Here is a 19,192-nt window from a genome sequence, read left to right on the forward strand (position 1 = left end):
ACGGCCATAAATTTATTTTCAAAAAAGTTTATAGTAGATGTAAGCACTGTAAAAAGTTATGTAGAACATTTAAAAAATTTAGAAAGGGCAAAATTGATGAGAATGAAACATAGAAAAAAGGAGCAGAAAAGAAGAGAGGATAAAAAATACGAGGACTATGACTGGTTAAAGTTGCTCTTGAGTGGGAATCTTCAAAATTTAAACGTAAAAGAATACAAAAAATACCTTGATAAACATAAATTACCAAAACAAAAAAATTTTAAAGCTGAAAAAGTTCAAATTATAACCGCACATATACATGCACAACCTTCATTCAATTTAAGAAAACTGTCAGGGAAAGATATTGTAACAACTTATGTCACAGATGAGTCAGAGTCAGATAGCAGTGACTCTGAATTGGAAACCTCTGTCATTGGAGTCATTGAGAGTGATGATGATGGTGTTGGTTCTGAATATGATAGTGACACAGACACTGACACTGACAAAATCCCAGAGAACCAACGTGACCATGTTACTTTAAGAAGTGGCAGAGTAGCAAGTCGTTTTGTTTTGAATTAAGGTGGAGCTGCAAGTTGCCAATACAGTTTTTTTCAATGCAATATTTCTCATCAAAGATGACAAGGAAACCCCCTCATACCATATATTTTCAAAAAGCAGAGACTCTAAAGTTTAGTATGGTAGCAGTAGTTTACTCAAAGGATGAAGTGGGTGTATATTTGGGGTAAAAAACCTCAATTTTGATATTAATGATAAAAATTAACTTAAGTCAAAAACTAGACAGTATTTTCTGAAATGTAATATTTCACTTGAAAGGAGAGTATATGTAGAAAAAAACAACTATTTTATTTGGCATTATCCATTCTCATTTTAAAATTGTAGGGGTTTAAAGACTGACACACTAATAATTGATTAAAATCATGAACAGCAAAATTAAAATGCCTCTTATTCAAAATGCCTCTTATTAAAAATGTAAGAGCTTTATTGCCAAACAAAACCAATTAATAGTCGTTGTGTTATATAGCATGTAAAAAACATAATATGAAATTTCAGAAAATTTGACCCAGCCGGAGTGGAGTTAAATTCTTCGGAAATTTTGAAGTTGGGAGGCAAAAGAAGCCAAGAAATCGGGTGATTTGCATACATTTGCATAAATTAACACTTCTTTATCATACAACTTTCAACTCCTTTACAAGCTACAAGGTAAACCCAACCTTAAAAAGACATTGGCTGTAATTTTTAGCATTTGTTCAATGTTCATCTCTGTGTATCAGCATTTGTTTGTTATTCTATCACTAAAAAGAACACCCAATGCTGTATTTAGTAACATACCAGTGTGAACATAAATGACCATTGTTATTGTTGATAAATGAATTCTAGTCTGGACTTGATCCGAGATCTCTTTTCAACAAAAACAACCCTGACTGTTCACTGTATGGTTTGTGTTGACATGCTAAAGACTGGACATTTCATGACGCTTCAGGGAGGAGAACAAGATACTGCAGTAGATGCATAAAGCAAAACCACTGTGAATATACCGAATTTGGCAGCTAAAGGAGTTTAACTAAACATGTTGAGTTTATCTGTCACCCAGGTAGCGTCTATGGTTATCTTATGTAGAGATCAGAAATTCTGGGCAAATATTGAATTGATGTTTTTTTCCTCGCCCCCCACCTCAAAGATTGTGGTATTTTTGTCTGCCCCCCCCCCCAAATTTTCTTGGGAAAAATGGGTGGCCCCCCCTGAAAATCCTCCAACCCCCCCAAGTAATTCTGAATCGTCCCTTAGGCTACGCGATGTTATATTACTGGATATATAGACTCTATTAATCTGCGTACATATGGAGATGATGAATTCAAGAACTTATTGCTGGTCTTGCGCGGTAGCCAGCGAACAGAACACTAGCCAAGACAGTTTGAGCTGCTATGCGCCAGGTGCAGCCAACGAACAATGCACTTTTAAAAAGGTCCTTACTATGATAAGATATATTGTGCATGATAAATAATGTGAACTGACTAATTTTAAATCAAGAGGGTAATTAATTAGCTGTTCATAATTTGCCCTCCCACAGAAAATTTTTCGACTTACTCTCCCACACTCAAACTTCATTTTTACCCACTCCCGACTTATTTTTGCCTGTTTCCCCTCCCCACTGTGAATTTTGGAAGTTCCCTCGCCCTGTGGCGAAAAAAAAACTTGCCAATTTCCTCTGCCCTGGAAACAATTCCCCTCAAAAAGTTTTTCGCCAAGCCCTGTCCCCAGGACAATCAACCGATATCCGCCCTGCCCTACAAAAAAACTAAAATTTGCTCCCCTACCACCTAAAAACATGTCCCCTGCCCTAGCAAAATTAAAATTTCCCCTGCCCTCAAAAATTGCTCCTGGAATAGCTTTTTCGATGAATAGCTCCGTTGGCTGCACCTCATGCGCCAATGATTGGCAGGCCATGACGTATATATCACATGTCTGGTGACGTAGAAGAAGATGCTGGAAGACGGCATCATGGGGCCGGACGTGACTTGTGTAGGCAGTCGAATTTCAAACTTTCCGTTTCGACGTTGTGAACGTTGGAACTGACTCAAACATCACACCGTCTAATATGGGCGAGACTCAAGAACATTTAGAGAGCATTCATATGTAGTAAGGGAGACAATTTCTGACACAACGATCCATCGAGCCCCGACTACGTGTGGGCGAGTGACGTCGCTACGAGCGAAAGGACAGACCGGAAGCTTCGGCGCGAATGGGAACTCACCGGCCTAGGAACTTCTGTGCACCTTCAACGCTACGGCGCGCTACAGGACCGGACGTCAGGAACAGTAACTCTCAGGTTTAGTAGATATACACCCATGTAGGATAACAGGGATCCTGTCCTCGTCCTTCGAACCGTGCAACATTTACTTACGAATCCGAACTTTCGGCGGAATCGAAATCGTACCTAATAATCTCACACACACAAGTGTAAGTCGATTCTGTATTACTATTAGTGATATTTCGCTGCTTGGAGAGACGTTTATAGTTTGGATCGGGGTTAAATTGATTCGAAAAGTGGGCGATTGTTATTTCCCTACAAGAAGGCTTAGAATTGTATGAGTGTTTGTACAAGTTGTCTGACACTGAAATACTGTTGTATTAGTTTAGTAGAACTACGACCAATTTCAGATTGACGTTTAGTGTTTCTGCTATAGGCAACTGTTATTTTCTGTACACTTGTAAATCTACTACAGTGTTCTCCTACTTTGAGGTAGCAACCTTTTGTTGTCATAGTGACCAAAATAGAGTTGTCATTATTACATCGCTGAGTTTTGTGAGTGCACACCATATGAACAGAGAACTGGTGTATGTTCATGTGTTGTGAGTACAGCCAGTTTAAAGACATTAAGGCTTACTAGCACATAACTATCATAGTTTCAGTGTTATTCCAGCAAATTGTGACATCACAGAAACAATTTCTTTGGTGTTTTACTATCAGTCTTTGCTGTAATTGTTAGCGAGTTGTCAATCATTGTACAATACGGGGGTATCTGCGAATACTCGCTGTTGTTGTTGATTTATTCTTGGGTAATAAATATTGTTGTTGGCGGAACTGTTATGCCAACTGATATAATTGTAAGATCGCTTTCTGTTGTATATTTAGAAGTAAATACCACCTATCTGAGCGAACTATCGCGACTAGGTTAAGAGATCTCAGTGGAACGAAAGTGAGGGACATTTTAATTGTCGAATTAACCACAGATTTACATGCCGTTTGACAATATATTTTCTTATAGTTACATCTGGCACAACTTAAAGAAATTTTTGTCAACCCTCAGGTGTGACATTTGGAATTCAAATGGCCACCACCTCTGTGTTAACTCTATTGAGAAAATTTAAATTTCCGATTTTCGAGCACGATTTACATACACTTTTCTATGGTTAAGAGGGATTTTGATCTAGACAGGAGATTGATCGATGGGACTAATGTGTAAAACATGAAAAACCAAAATCTCAGATTTCCTGGTCACAACGCATGTGAACCATGCACCTTTGTACATTTGCTATTGAGTAGACTAAGTATAAATTGTTCGTAGTATGAAAATAACATCGTCGTCACGTTCAACGTATTAAGTACAATACAGAACAGTATACATCATTTAGGTAGTACGCGCCTCGATATTGAAAAACTTAAACCTTTGCTCAAACGTTCCTTACCTGTCGAAATCAATAATAAACATCAGGGGTCAGCTCGCAGAATTTGTAACTAGAACAAAAATATCCAATATTTACCGAATTTAAAACGGACACCGTCTGTGTGTCAACTCTATAAGGGAGACTTTAGTTACCGCATGAGCTTCACAATGATCTCCTTCAGGTGGTAGCGACCAAAATAGTATTGACAAAGTTTGAGAGTCCGAGTATCCGTCCAAGGGGTTCATTCTACCTTTTATGTTTCATGGGCGTACCAGCTTTTGACATATATCGGTTCATAAACTGTGTTTGCCAAACATGAGCACAGTAGCAATGCTTTAGAGCAGCGACGGACAAAATTCGCGCTGTTGCTATTTACTTCATACTAGATATCTGCTAGGTCAGGTAAATGGCATGTTTCAGACAGCATGAAAACAGTAAGCTCTTGTTACTATTTGCGTCCAAATATGGTAATGGTCTTACCTAATAGGGTCATAGTTCTACGAATCAAGATTTTTAAGAGAAATCTGGGTCAGCAAATAAACACATACGCTACAAGCTGTGATCGAAAAGCAGGTAAGTGTTTTCTGTGTCTATCTAGAGTTTATATCCTCTGTCAAAAGCATTATCGACTGGGAAAAGGATTCTCTGTGATAACCTTTTTGAGATTTTTAGAAGTTGCCAGATAGTGTTCCAGCTTCTAGTTGAAGCGTAGAATTTCACATTTCTTCCATGAAAAATCTACATCACTCTTGGCGCCAGGAAATGAAGATATATGGTTATTTTAAACATGAGTATTGCAAAACTGTTTTAGCATCTGACGTGTTGAACGATTCAGAACCCATTATGCGAACAATAAACAAAAATAAACAATAAACAAAAGGTAAACAAAGGTGTAGAGGATGCTTGTGCCGTTTAGTACTCTGGTTGACATGCTATCGGTGGCAGGTCAACCACATCACAATAACCGACTCCTGTAACGATTTAACTCTATTGAAAGTGCATTTTTCGGTGATATAGCATGTACTGAATAACATTTTCGGTATTTATTTTTGCATGTCTGTAGCCCTCTCACTGTGATATGTCACACATTAGACAGGAAGCACATGTAAATCATGCGTCATACATGACAGGTTTCGATGACAATTAGCTTTAATCATTAACAGAACTGACATGGCATGTATGCTACCGATAACAGACATAAAAAACCAAAGTACGCCCTTGGAAAATAGGTTTGTTTATCGAACGTCGCTCCATACGATTCAATGGTAACTCGTTGATGGCGTCGCGGGCCGCACAGTCATCATTTGACTCAAAGTTAACTGGAACTATTTTCACCTAGACAACTTTGGCATTTAAAAATATTCAAATTACATGTTTTACATAGGGAATCCGGTTGTTAAAAGACTGTGCATGGACAATCGATAAAGTGCATAATGTAAATATGTCAATGTGCAATTCGACGATGAGAATAGTTCTATTTTTTACCGATTTTCGTCTATCATGGAAATAAAGCGCATGAGTGTCATTTGCAAATACGTCCAAATTTTTTGAGTGAGGCATGTAATAAAAACATTATAGCCAAAACAAGGGACTATGTACCCTCGAGGCAGGAGACCATTTATTTGCCCTTGTGATGTCGCGCAAATGGTAACCTACCGTCGGGCACATAGTCCCTTCTTTAGACTATAATATACATATACTACCATTTTCAGTAATAGAGCGCGAAGCCACTGCAGTGAACTGCAATAAAACTGCTCACACTACTTAGTTTCAGCTGTAGCCAGCTGGCAAAGTCGACAACATTGTATGTCCCATGCAGACAGTTTGTCTTGGGAAGTTGAAATAAAAAAGATTTGTACATGGACCAGTGCATGGTAATGTTACATTGTATCTTAATCTTGAACACAGGGTGCCAATCGTAAACTCTCATTTACAACTCGAGCCTCGGACAGAGCTAGTTTTGCCTTTGTACAAGCAGACTTTATGGTCTTTATCAAGTAGCCTTGTTCAACACCAAAGTGGCCACGGCTACAGCTGAAACTAATTAGTGTAAGCAGTTTTATTGCAGTTTACTGCAATGGCTTCGCGCTCTATTACTGCAAATGGTAGTATAAGTGTAGCGATACGATACTGTAACTCATTTGACTAAAGTCTTAGCCGGCCTTTTCGCGTTATTGTAGTAAAGGTTTGTTGAACACACCTTGATTTAAAGGAGAGGAGGCGATTTTTCAATTCGACCACAAGAGGGCATACATCAGATACACGGACGTGTGAAGCAAAAATCGGTGTTTAAATTAAAGAACCGTCAACAAAGATGCACTCTTTTGGGGTAACCGTAAAACGTCAAGAAACTATATCTCAATATGGCTGCTAATTACTGTACACTTTCTTAAAAGTATTCGGGTTGTTGTATGTTGTTGTTGTTGTTGTTGTTTTGCAGCGAACAATGCGATTTTTCATTAAATGCGATCTAAAACAACATGTTTTTTTCTTCCTTACTCTTTGTTCATCAGCTATTCAATGTTCTTCAAAGAACGAGAAAAACGCGGTGCTGAACACGTTAGTGGAAAGAAGAAACATGGCCACGCGCAGAAAGAGGTGAGAGTGCGAGGCCGCTTTAGTAGGATTGCCAGGAACAAGTTTGTGTGAAAATTGCCTATTCTTGTAGAGCAAGCACACGATCCTAAGGATTTGGTATACCAGGAACTTAATGTAATTATTTGGATTTCTTTCGTTCATCAATAAAAGATATCTTTAAAAGGCCTCCTTCTGTTCCAATGAGCTAACGATTCTCTGTGAGGTGAAAATTTTGAAAACCAACATTTTAAAGACATTGGCATCCTTTTTTATGCAAGTAAGATAACTTTAATTCCTTCGATTTGTCAATGACGAATTTTGCAACTACTGTAATGAATAATCCGACCTATTGACAAGCTGGTGCATATTTGTTGTAAATACTGATTAAAATTTTAACGTAAGCATGTTGACATTCAAGAGCAAGTTCGGTCTCGTCAGATAGCACTTCCGAGACGGTTTTAGGATCGACATGGTGCACTACTCACTGTCAGGCGATTTCTTCTATGAAGAAGGCACTACTAAAATATTCTCTTTCATTATTGAAACTTTCGGTGCAATGAATAAAAGAAATATTGAAAATCGGACTAACTTACCACTACCCTTTTTAATGATGCAACGCTGGATATTTTCACCCTCTAAATCGTTGTAATAAAAGTTACCTGATGTATCCAGCAAATATTATTTTAAACACGAGTAAAATGGAATATAGAGCTGGCCAGAAAGATGTTGATAAATTTAATATACTTTGACAGCAGCGCCACAGTTTATTCCGTAATTTTCATTACTGTCATTCCAAAACATTTTTAAGGTAGCAAGCGCCTCGAGTGTGAAATACTTAAACTTTAATTTGCTCAAACTTTTCTCCATGGAACTTTCAACAACCCTCTTACCAAATTACCGGACTCTCAAATTTCTACAATTCTTTTCTGATCCCTTTAATGAAAGTATGTACTCGTTTTAAAGATATTTACGCCACTTGTGACAATAAATGTTTCCCGGTGAAAGTTACGTTGTTTGAAAATGTCAAAAGAGAGTGTGTATTATCAGAATATAATGTTCAGGTTTGTCAAATATGCTTCTTTTCCGCAGAACTGTTTTGATGGTTAATGATGAATGGGGGACCGCAAAAGGCGGGATATCTACCGTCCATCGCCAGATAGCAAGCATTGCAGTAGAAGCAGGTCTTGAAGTCTACGTCACAGCTTTGAAAGTTGACGAGAAAGACCGCAAGGATGCTGAAGATACAAAGATCAAAATGATTTTAACACCGCGTGCTGATCCTTACATGTCTGATAAAACACCCAGTTTGGATTGGCTGCTTTACCATCAGACCTTTTTTCCTCATCTCAGGGAAGCCATTCCGAAGTTAGATATCATAATAGGACACGCCCCCATAACACACGACGCTACTTTAAAAATGCACGAAGATGTCTTTACTGAAGCGAATTCCCTGCTTTTCAACCATGTCATCCCCGAAGATACAGAAACCTACAAGAGCACCTGGACTCCCCAGCGGGTACAGGAAAAAGAGTCACGCCTGTTTGAGGCAGCAGGAAAGTTTGACATCATCTGTTCCGTTGGCCCACGCATGAAGGATCATTTCAGCAACAAATATCGCGCCCTCTCTGACCCAACATGTAAGCATACACACATCGAGTTCATACCTCGACCAGACGACAAATTCTTCGATATAGAAATGAAAGAAGCACCAAAAAATTTCGAAGGATGTGTCTTTTGGGTGATTGCAGTCGGAAGAGTGAAGGGTGTTGAGAAGTTGAAGGGCTACGACTTGGTGGCAAAAGCGATGGGTAATGTGGCAAAATCCTTCCAAAGCATGTTCAAACAACCGCCAAAGTTGGTCATCCGTGGAATTCCGCGCGATGAAAGTGAAGAAACCAAAGAGTTTTTCACGCGACACCAATCTCCATACCTCGATGTTGTTATGAAATCATATGGAACCCAGGACGACATTCGCATCGATTTCCAACAGAGTCATCTCTGCATCATGGCTTCTCGAAGTGAACCATTCGGAATGATCGGACTAGAAGCCATGGCAACTGGCATACCGACCCTTGTGACGAAAAATTCAGGCCTCGCTGAGTTTATCAACAAAGACAAAAACCTTTCGATATATGAAGAAAGTGTTGTTGTTGACGTGGGCTGTAACCCATCGGCAGACGAAAGTGACATCCACCAATGGGAGAAGGCAATCAGAAACGTTCTCAGTAACTACAACGTAGCTTTCAAGAGAGCACGACAAATCAAAGAGATCTTGAGTAAAAGCGAAGCAATCAAGAAGTCAATTGAAGATTTTAAATCGGTGTTGCGCGGAACCTACAACGGAGATTAGAAGATTAGAAAAAAAAACTAATCACCTAGTGCAAAAAATTAACTGAATTGAAAAGAGCATTATGGATAGTAGCCCTGGGTACGATTCTGTGTTCCCGGCCTTATGCGGCCTCCCAAAACATGACGCCGGGAAAACACTGGTCAATAGTGCCACAGTGCCACAGGTACATGAGAGGTCGGCTTTACTCCAAGGTCCGCTCCTACATAAGCTCTACATAAATGATCAAAAAGATTATCTCTATGACGTAAATAACTTAGTACTAATGGTTCAAAATGCTTTAAGTCAATTACTGCATCATATGATAATGTAAAACAAATTACTGGCGTAACCAACCAATTTCTTCAATCTTCAAACGATCTTTATTTGACGTTTCGGCAAAGCACAGATTGCCTTCCTCACGGTAAAAACTAATAGATAAAAGTGGAACGACTACAGAAAAGTAAAATAATGACAAAACATAACAAAAACTTCAAACGTGGATAAAAATACAATATTAAGATTAAAAGCACCGATATGATGTAAAATATGGGCATAAAAATGAGAATGTGAAAGTTAAAACGTAAGTACAAATGGAGTAGGAACTTTACTAACCTAGATTGTGTGAGGTCTGGATGGAGAATGGAATGTCTGGTCAAGGGAACCCTTAGGTACATGTTAAAAAGACAGATCAACGAGACCACCTAACTGGAGAACAGAAAGTTGGAGGAGGCTGATAAAAGGCAGAAGGGAAATCACCCTTCTTGTCGGTTGATTCCTGTGGGTGACAATAAACTCTTCTGCATATTTTTCCCGAGGAAAGCAATTTGTGCATTGCCGAAACGTCGGCTTTGGTAAAGATCGTTTGAAGATTGAAGAAACTGGTAGAGTACCCCTTTCATTTCTCCACACTGTGTCAAATTCTATTACTTTGAGAGATCAATTTGTTTGCCATACTAAGTGAAGAAGCACTTTTATTATCAAATGAGTGAACATAGTGTGCGAAGAATCTTGCCAAAATTGTAATTAACGACTTTCTCTAGAGAATGTCGAATCATATCGTGTCTGAAGCTTTTAAGATTACCAGCTTCAAAAAGTGTAACCCTTTGAACAATTTCGAATTATCCAAGTTTTAAAAAAAATTATGTGTCTCTCTTTTTCTGAAGCAATGTTCAGAATTCATACGTAAAATTGTATCAGTTGGAAACTTGAGACGGTCCGGACAAACAATACCTCAACTCCGTTCTTCTGAAGGGAAGGGAGACAAACATTGTAATGTCTTGTACATGTATACCCATGGTAGAAAGCAAATCTAAACGTTTTGCGCACTTTTCTTTTTCTGATATCCTCAGCTTCCATTGTTTAACACATATCACAATTATTAGTAATGGTGATTTTGTTTTAGACTGACCTTAAAATGCAAGTAAGAATATCTTGAAACTTTCATTTTCAAAGACATAAAAGTTGTTTGTAATCTTTTTCTAATCGTCAAATATTTACCATTTTGAAAATTTTGGTGATTTGACAGTTTTCCCGTTATCGCCCCTGACCACACATTATTATTGTTACTGTGATTTGTGCTTTTGAATAAACCCTTTGTTTACCCTTACCAGACTTGTAGTATACATCCAAGTTTTTCTTCTCAACGCATTAGCATTGGCTAACCTAATGGTAGGTGACTAAATTAATTAGCAATAGCCACACGACTTATCCCGCTGGCGGGCATACGGGAGATAAGTGCTCTACGCTCGTGCTGTGCGGAGCGAACTGACCCCCCTAACATATATATATATATATATATATATATATATATATATATATATATATATATATATATATATATATATATATATATATATATATATATATATCGGGTGTATAACCGCCCACGAAATGATATATTGCTATAACATTACGTCCTTCTGTGCGTTTCTCGCATTTCGAATGGGCTTTCTCTGTTGTCTGAGCTCTCAAAGGGAAAGTAGTGGAAGCAAGGGGCATTGATAGAAAATTTACAGCCCGAAAATAACAATTGCAGATAATTGCTATATCAAGAATAGAAAATCAGTCAACATCATGCACGCATTCGAGATGTTTTAAAACATACTTTCAAGGGTTCCGCTGTTCTTTGAATATTTCTTTTGTATTTTTAGCCCCTCGGTAGTCGGTATAAGGTTTTCTCTATTAGAATTAAAAAACACAGTACGTATATTTTTAATCCTGTACAGCCAGTGCTTTTTATCCGATGTTTTTCGGGTATTGTAATTGTATCTCTTTTACACTCGCACTGGTGCGGTTTTTATATACCTTTCTGGCGGTTTTTCACGGTTCCACCGTTGCAATCAATACACTGATATTATGCAGTAGAAAATAAACACTGGTCATTATTTATTGCTTAAAGAGACAAAGTCGCTGTACTTTTTTGTGATATCAAGAATACAAGGAATACTGGCGTAAAGTCACTCAGTGTACAAAATGACGGCGGTACATAACAGCAAACGTGTCAAAAATTACCCCTTTGCTAAATCAGACAGATTATTTCGTTTGTAGCATTTGTTGAAACAAAATTGATTTTACCTATTTCGACTTGCTTTCCTGTGACAAATAAACATTGCCATAAATGTAAGGGAAAACTGCCATCCTCATTTATACGAAAGGCACCTCATTCTAAGATTTCCTTTAAGTACAAAAGATTGTATGAAGTAAAAACTCTATGAAACAGTGTATGTTCAGCCGTGCATGGTGGGAGTTGTACACTTTGAATTTTCGAACTTAATTTTTGGTACAGACCGTAAAACATTTCACTGAATAGTTGATCTACCTGACTGCAAACAGAGTTGAAGTTGTGGTCTGTTGACCCAGTATTTCATCATGTGTCAAGAAGTCAAACAACACAAACTACTTTTCATATCAAACAAAATTCACAAAAAACCTAAAAATGAGCGACTTTGTCCCTTAAAGTCTGTAAGCGTCGATAGGTGTACATGTAGTTAGCCCGGATTCCATGACTCGACCGTGTCTTTGGCTACATCTGCGCTTTCATCGCTGACTGTGCGAGAAGTGACATTTATAATATTATGCATCCATTTGATCCATTGTCAGCTTTTACAAGTTGTCGATCGTGTCCGATGGTCAGAAAAGTGAGAAGCGTGTCTCAGTCACCGACAAGACCTCAATTCACCGTAATACGTTCGAAACATGAGAGCTTCATTTACAATTGTCATCAATGTACCAAACCTGTCCACAAAGCAAATAAAGGTGAACAAAGTGTTCGTTATGAGAGGACTTCATCAGGTTGAAGATTACATTTATGTGTGGCTCAAATGGCCACTTCCATCTGAGCCACACATAAATGTCATCTTCAACCTCATGAAGTCCTACTTTTAGGACGAAAGGATGTGTCAAAATTACCAACAGAATAAACAGAAAATATACAACCAGATCAGTAGACGTGTGCAAATTTATTCATCCGCTATTACCAAACCAAGCTACGAACAACACTGGGAGCTATCTGTACATCGCAAGTTTACTTATATATATATATATATATATATATATATATATATGTGTGTGTGTGTGTGTGTGTGTGTGTGTGTGTGTGTGTGTGTGTGTGTGTAGGTGTGTGTGTGTGTGTGTGTGTGGTGGTGTGTGTGTGTGTATATATGTATAGGATAAAGCCGAGTACGAGGGCTCTTCTGCTATATAAAGTCCAACCCAACGATAAAATGTCGAGGCCGCAGGCCGAGACATTTATCGTAGGGTTGGACTTTATATACCAGAAGAGCCCGAGTACGAGGGTTTTATCCGACTTAAAAACTATCTCCCCTAACTGATATATTTTCGTTTTCAATGTGTTTACGTCAACCGTCCCCTTTGTTAATGTAACATGTTTACGATATGAATTAAAACTGTTATATGTGAAATAGCCTTCCAATGTAATGGAACATCCTATAAATGCCCTTGGGCACATTAGTTAATGTTTGCACCACCGCAGATTTTGTGTTGTAGCTGGTTTCCGCTGTGTTACCAAATTTGAATATTAAGAAAAAAACGTACCAGATGTCTACAGAATATGACATGTTCACTTTTGATTGGACAGTACTTTACTACGGCGCTGTCATTCGTTTCTGGAATTTGGTGACCAAGGCTTTACGAGTAAATAAACACCCTGAATTAGAGCACTCTGATTGGTCAATCAACAGTAGATGATTTTTGAAATATATTATATATATATATATATATATATATATATATCTTTGTTTGTGTGTGTGTGTATAAGCAATATAATATTTACTGAACGATTACCAGTATCCTTCTCTTAACAGCTAACCCTTTCACCACCATGGTTTGTCCCAAATCCATTGTTTTCTATGGTAAAGTTGGACCTGTATACAGGGAACTGGGGGTGAAAGGGTTAAGAGTATAGCTTGTATCCCAGAAATATTTTGATAAAGACACATCTTCAGTATAAGAAATTTTGAAATGACTTTGTACTTCTTCATATAAGGAGATTATTAATTGGATATTCTTTGGTTAGTCACTCTCACTTGATATGCTGCAAAGACTATGTACAAAAGTGCAACGTACTATGATTATAATATTCACATATTCTTGCTTCTTTTGCCCTAGAAAATATCCATAAATTATGTGTTTCCACGTTCACTTCAAACTGATTCTATGAATTCCGTTTAATATCCATGCAACACTACTCTAGAAGCCTTGAACAAAATTATACTCAAAGAGAAAGTGTTGGTTAACCTATATACAATTACAAAGCTCACAAAACGCCGAGTCTCCTTCCTTCCGCTTCCATACACTGCAACTGTTGGGTATTTTGTCGTGCAAAAGGAATATGTATTGAGCATTTTTTGTAACTTGCAAGTTTTTAACTTTTAATTCCCAAAGATTATGCTCCAGTTACAAACCGATCCCATCATATTTTACCAAATAAACTTTACTCATGAAAGATACGTGCGTTTTGCTATATAATAGAAATTTTTACATGAAAATTCACAAAAATCTGAACATGCTTTATTTGTCTATTGACAACTATTATTTAAGAATTTTATACACTATTTCCATTGAAAAAGAATTGGTTCTTCGCTTGTTAGGTAAGTGAACTTGTACAATCAGTTTTTTCTTGTCTGAAAGTTGATCATAAACACAACTTGGTTGCATAAAATTACCACCTTTAAAAAGACCTGTTACTAGTGCATAGATAAAATCAGCATCAATCCATTCTCTGAAGAACAAAATCTGATTATTGCTTGTAACAAAAATATTTCCCCATTATTTTTGCTCTGTTATTATGTTTGGTTTTACTTGTATATTTTTGTCATCCATTATAATCACATGCCATATCTCTTCTTTGTAAAAGGTTGGCAGCTGTTTTGGGTTGAACTTGAACTCGATTGTCTACAACTGGTTTTCACATTTTGTTTCCGCTATTTGTGAGTCTTCTGACCAATCTGCATATCAGGGCCTTTATTGTTGATTCAACATTTGATGCCCCCGTTTTCGAGTTTGTCTATAACGATCGCTTTCTTGATTTTGCCCCTTTTTCCCCATCCCGCAGGAAACCTTGACGTAAACTTTCCAAACTTGATACTTTCGTGTCTCAATCATGAAATGCATATGTGATTTTAGACACAGCCATACTTTTCAAAATTGTTACTTTAATAAATACTGTAAGGTATCTATCTTCATTCAGCATACTCTCTACACTTCATCAATTCAGCTTTAACATTTCATTCTTGTCACAACCAAAGTAACCCCCGGGGTTAGGCTAATAGGTTCTTCAGCCAGGGAATAAAAACCAACATTTATTTTCTCATGTATCTTCTAAATCCGTTATGTTATTTTAAAAGCTGTCTTTTGTCACGTTGCTTCTGTAACCACCCATTGTATGATTTATAACCCCTCTTATCAACCGTTCATAGCTTTCATCATTCAGCAAGCTTGTACTTAACTTCAAGTAGACTGGTCCTTTGCAACATTGGGACAGATATACCTTTAGGGATATTGCGTTTTGGTCTGTTCTTATGGCTGGTCGAATGTCAGCAGTGTCTGTACACATACATACATACATACATACATACGTACATACGTCATTCACAAATGCATGCATGCATATTATAATAATATATATATATATATATATATATATATATATATATATATATATATATATATATATATATATATATATATATATATATATATATATATATATATATGCACGCATATATATATATATGTATATATATATGCATGCATATATATATATATATATATATATATATATATATATATATATATATATATATATATATATATATATATATATATATATATATATATATATATATATATATATATATATATATAATATATATATATATATATATACTCACAACCAATGAAAAGCCCATCTAAGAGTCAGGACCGCCCACATTGGACCGACTGATCCATTAGCTCAGTTGGTAGAGCATCCGTAATGTCTACGGGGGGTGTGGGTTCGAGTCCCGCATGGGTCACTTTTCATTCACCACTATATTTTATATATATATATATATATATATATATATATATATATAATATATATATATATATATATATATATATATATATATATATATATATATATATATATATATATATATATATATATATATATATATATATATATATATATATATATATATATATATATATACGTGTGTGAGTGTGTGTAAACTAGATCATCATCAAGTCTTTCTTTACGAATCTTACATTGACGCAACTGAAAGATGTGAGGGCGCATGGCATGGTATCAACCTCACTCCATGAGTCACTGTCTGCATCGTACTCCTCTACTGTTTTGATGCCGACACCGCACATCATTCCACCGAAAACGTATATTTTGTTGTTTGATGCAACGGCACTGTAGAACCGTCGGCTTTGTTTTCTGGGAGCTGTGAAGTCGCCGCTACCGCTCTCCGGGTTATAGCACATGACGTCTGTGCTTTTGCCATTGAGAATGTAGATCAGGCCCTTAAGTGACACGATCGGGGTTGACAAAGAACTAGGCCAGTTTTGGAGAGTGTAAACCAAAGTCCAGCCACCTGAGTCCGCGGAGAAACATTTCATTTGCAACATTAGCGTGTCTGCGAGACTTCCAATCACGTACAGTTTGGTGCCAATGTTGACAGCATTGGGAAATTCCACCGCATGGACCATTGGCTCAACAACTTGCCAGTGATCACGCATAGGATCATAGCGCATTACCTGAGCATCAACGGCTGCACCTAGGCTAGCTCTACCCCCGATACGATAGATATACCCGTGGCAAGCTTGGAGACAGTAATCTCTACGCTGGTCACCGACACCCTTGATCTCCGTCCAAGACTCGTCCGTGGCTAAGTATTTCCAAGCGACTGGACAATCAGATAACATCACGATGATGTTGTTGTGAACTACTGCAGCCGAAAGTTCGCCTCCGTTTATCGATGGTATATCTGGCAATTCACACCATTGTCTCCGAGCGCCGTTGTAGCTGATGACTTGGCGGCCAGTGCACCTGCGACGGCGTACCGTCCTCGAATTCCACGCAAGGCTATCGGGACATGAATATCCGCCGACGATAACCACCACTTCATCGATGAGAGGAGGTTCTCCTTATCACCTGGTCTCCCGCAGTCTCTTGAATCAGTGCACTGAGTTCATCATTAGGGATTTGAGAGGTTGCCAGTTCAATGGATATTCCGGCAATGCTCAGCGCTCTTGGAAGGGAGCGGCTTCCATCAAAGCGCCACCATTTCAGAATTGCCTCAAAGAGGGGTACATGGGGATCTATGTACAGGCGAGCTTCTCGTAGATACTGGTGTAGTTCGTCTTCGCTCAAATTCACAAAATCGTCGCTTTTCATAACTTCGGGCAAGTTGTGGACTGCGTAGACCCAAGCTGTCTTCCGCAGAACAGAGCAACTTGTAGAATACGCAGACGACAACTTGAGCACACGAATGCAATTATCGAAGTATAAGTTTTCTTCCAGATGCTCGACACACCTGTGCTCAAGATCATCCAACAAGAACAAGCTTGCAGCGCTGAGGATCGTTTCGACATTGTCATTGGTGATTTGTGTCGTTCCGGTGTAGACATACTCAAGCACAGACTCCAGGGACGATGGGCTGACACCATGGATAGTGACGCCGTGTCCCTCGCGACTCTCGACGAACTCCCCAGAGAACATGGTGCGGAAGTAGGGACTGGCAGATGCTAGAACAACTCTGTGACAAGGGAAGGCTACGCGATCAGCGTATAGGCAGACATCTGTAAAAGTTGACGTTTGACGTAACCTGTTCATTTCTCTCATGAGTTTCAGCAAAGAGTCGTAACTCTTGCTCGTTTTATCTTCTGTGCCAGATGACATGGTGCAATCGTTCATGGGTGCTCACTGGGTTCTTTTAAACATACATCTGGAATTTAGAGAGTGATAGAAAAGGCTACTTCATTACTTGTTAATTGACCATGTCGAATGGTTTATTGACAGTGTACTTTGATATGTAGAAAAAAATCACTGCAAATATAATATGAAACAAGTACTTATGAAGATAAACTCTGCCCGCAATGTGAAAAAATCAAACTTCGATTAGAGTATTGCCGTGAGAAATACTAATAATTAAACAAAGAATTACATAATTATCATAATCCGAACAATGTTAGGTTTGATTGTGACTGAAATTTCAGTACAAAAAAACACAAAAATGCAAAGTTCATTACAATTTGAACACGCCTACTAAGGTCACACAAAGGAACCTGCATATCAAGTTTCAAACACAAATTTGGATCTGTGGTTACAGAGTTATAACGATTTGCTGGTATTCACCTATTTTAGCTAATTTGCATAGGTTTGGTACTTAAAAAGTTCATCTGAAAACAATTCAAAAACATTCTTTAAAAAGTGAATATGCGATTTTTTTATAATAACGGTATCAATACAAAACTAGACAACAAATTCGGGAGCAATCTAACAATTACGCTTGACAGAAAACAACGTTAGCCCCAAAAGGACTACATATGCAAATCATACTAACACACCAAAGTAGGGCCTACAGTCATCCTGAGTGCCTAACACATAAAAGGGTCCGTGTAAACCAAGGTCTGCAAAACCCGTATCAGGGCCGTAAATGTTTTGTCATATACCTTATAGAATGATAAATATGTACTTTACTTAAAAAAGACTTCAACTTTTAAAACTTTAACTTTTAAAAAATAAACAGGCGTAACTTTAACTTTCAGCAAAATATTTTTTCTCAAAAGTATAAAATGTTCAAGAGTACCAACTCAAAACTCGTTTTAGATTTTTTCTGGGTACGAACTGTGTTACTTAAAGGGACATAAGCTGTAACTTGTGGCAAGTTTTTCAGTATTCTGCTTCTGTATATCAACTACTGTGTCTGACCCTAATCCGTTTGTCATGTTGAAATTTCGAGTATTCTTTTTGTCAACACAGCTTGTATGTGTGTAGTGATCATTGTTTATTGTTTACAAATGAATTCTAGTCCGGACTTGAATACAATTTTCAACAATAACAATGGAGATTATACTCATATAGGTTGTGTTGATATGCTAAATACTTGGCATTAAATTACAGTTTAGGGATTCAATGCAGAAGTGTAGGGAAACCACAAAACAAAAGTTCTGAAAAATAGCCAAAAGATAGAGCTTATGGAGCTTTAAACGGATGATATAACGTTTATGTTCCTAGAGCAGAAAATATTAATTCTTTAAAGAAAACTTCTATATTCAAAGAATAGAATTAATTTCTCTATGGCAAAAGATTTTCTCAGAGCAGCACATTGAAATACATTCAATAAAACTGTTTTTTTAAATGGAGCGAAATTATTTTCTGAAGACAACAAAATTAACTCCTTTAAGAGACATTTTCTACATTAAGCATGATTTAAGAATTTGGTAAAACAGAACTGAGAAAGAACGAAAAAGTCACACTCACTGTTCTTGAATGTGCAATTTAGTTACACGAAGAAATGTTTCATGTGAGGGCGCAATTACCTATTATGCATAGCAAACTCTTTCTTGTGCGACAGAGAAACATTTTTGCGGAAGAGTAAAAAGTTTTTC

At 37.5% G+C, this 19,192-nt stretch overlaps 3 protein-coding genes across 8 annotated transcripts in view; 1 reads left to right on the top strand and 2 right to left on the bottom strand.

The window, feature by feature from the left end:
• Positions 1-2,496: 2,496 nt before the first annotated feature.
• On the top strand, positions 2,497-10,679 carry LOC139138820 (uncharacterized). 2 transcript variants are annotated; one of them, XM_070707363.1, is made up of 3 exons: positions 4,480-4,740; positions 6,681-6,765; positions 7,834-10,679. In XM_070707363.1, the coding sequence occupies exons 1-3, from the start codon at positions 4,593-4,595 to the stop codon at positions 9,092-9,094; spliced, it is 1,494 nt and encodes a 497-aa protein (XP_070563464.1). In that variant the 5' UTR covers positions 4,480-4,592; the 3' UTR covers positions 9,095-10,679. The 2 variants fall into 2 exon arrangements, with proteins under 2 accessions (XP_070563465.1, XP_070563464.1); XM_070707364.1 differs by lacking the exons at positions 4,480-4,740; positions 6,681-6,765 and adding an exon at positions 2,497-2,958.
• Positions 10,680-15,763: 5,084 nt separating this feature from the next.
• Positions 15,764-19,192, bottom strand: part of LOC139138821 (kelch-like protein 38) — an 87,485-nt gene continuing 84,056 nt past the window's right edge. For 4 of the 5 annotated variants that reach the window (XR_011553675.1, XR_011553676.1, XR_011553677.1 and 1 more), the window contains exon 2: positions 16,725-17,526. Coding sequence is in view for 1 of the 5 variants with exons in the window: in XM_070707365.1 (XP_070563466.1) it covers positions 16,704-17,495 (792 nt within the window). In the remaining 4 variants the exon portion in view is untranslated. Of the gene's footprint in view, positions 17,527-19,192 lie in introns of all 5 variants that reach the window. The other variant, XM_070707365.1, reaches the window with a different exon arrangement.
• Positions 15,806-16,504, bottom strand: LOC139138028 (kelch-like protein 21). The gene has a single exon (XM_070706249.1). It carries the CDS (start codon positions 16,502-16,504, stop codon positions 15,806-15,808), a length of 699 nt encoding a protein of 232 aa, XP_070562350.1.

This window comes from Ptychodera flava, chromosome 8 (genome assembly GCF_041260155.1).
Source record: "Ptychodera flava strain L36383 chromosome 8, AS_Pfla_20210202, whole genome shotgun sequence".
NCBI classification, from domain to species: Eukaryota; Metazoa; Hemichordata; class Enteropneusta; family Ptychoderidae; genus Ptychodera; species Ptychodera flava.

What these genes read in the sequence shown, in the direction of transcription:
- LOC139138820 (XM_070707363.1), top strand. Translation starts at nt 4,593, where the DNA reads ATGAAAACAGTAAGCTCTTGTTACTATTTGCGTCCAAATATGGTAATG. An exon ending in AAGCTGTGATCGAAAAGCAG is followed by an intron (nt 4,741 to 6,680) that starts GTAAGTGTTTTC and finishes TTTGTTCATCAG; the next exon opens with CTATTCAATGTTCTTCAAAG. An exon ending in ATGGCCACGCGCAGAAAGAG is followed by an intron (nt 6,766 to 7,833) that starts GTGAGAGTGCGA and finishes TCTTTTCCGCAG; the next exon opens with AACTGTTTTGATGGTTAATG.
- LOC139138028 (XM_070706249.1), bottom strand. Translation starts at nt 16,504, where the DNA reads ATGTTATCTGATTGTCCAGTCGCTTGGAAATACTTAGCCACGGACGAG.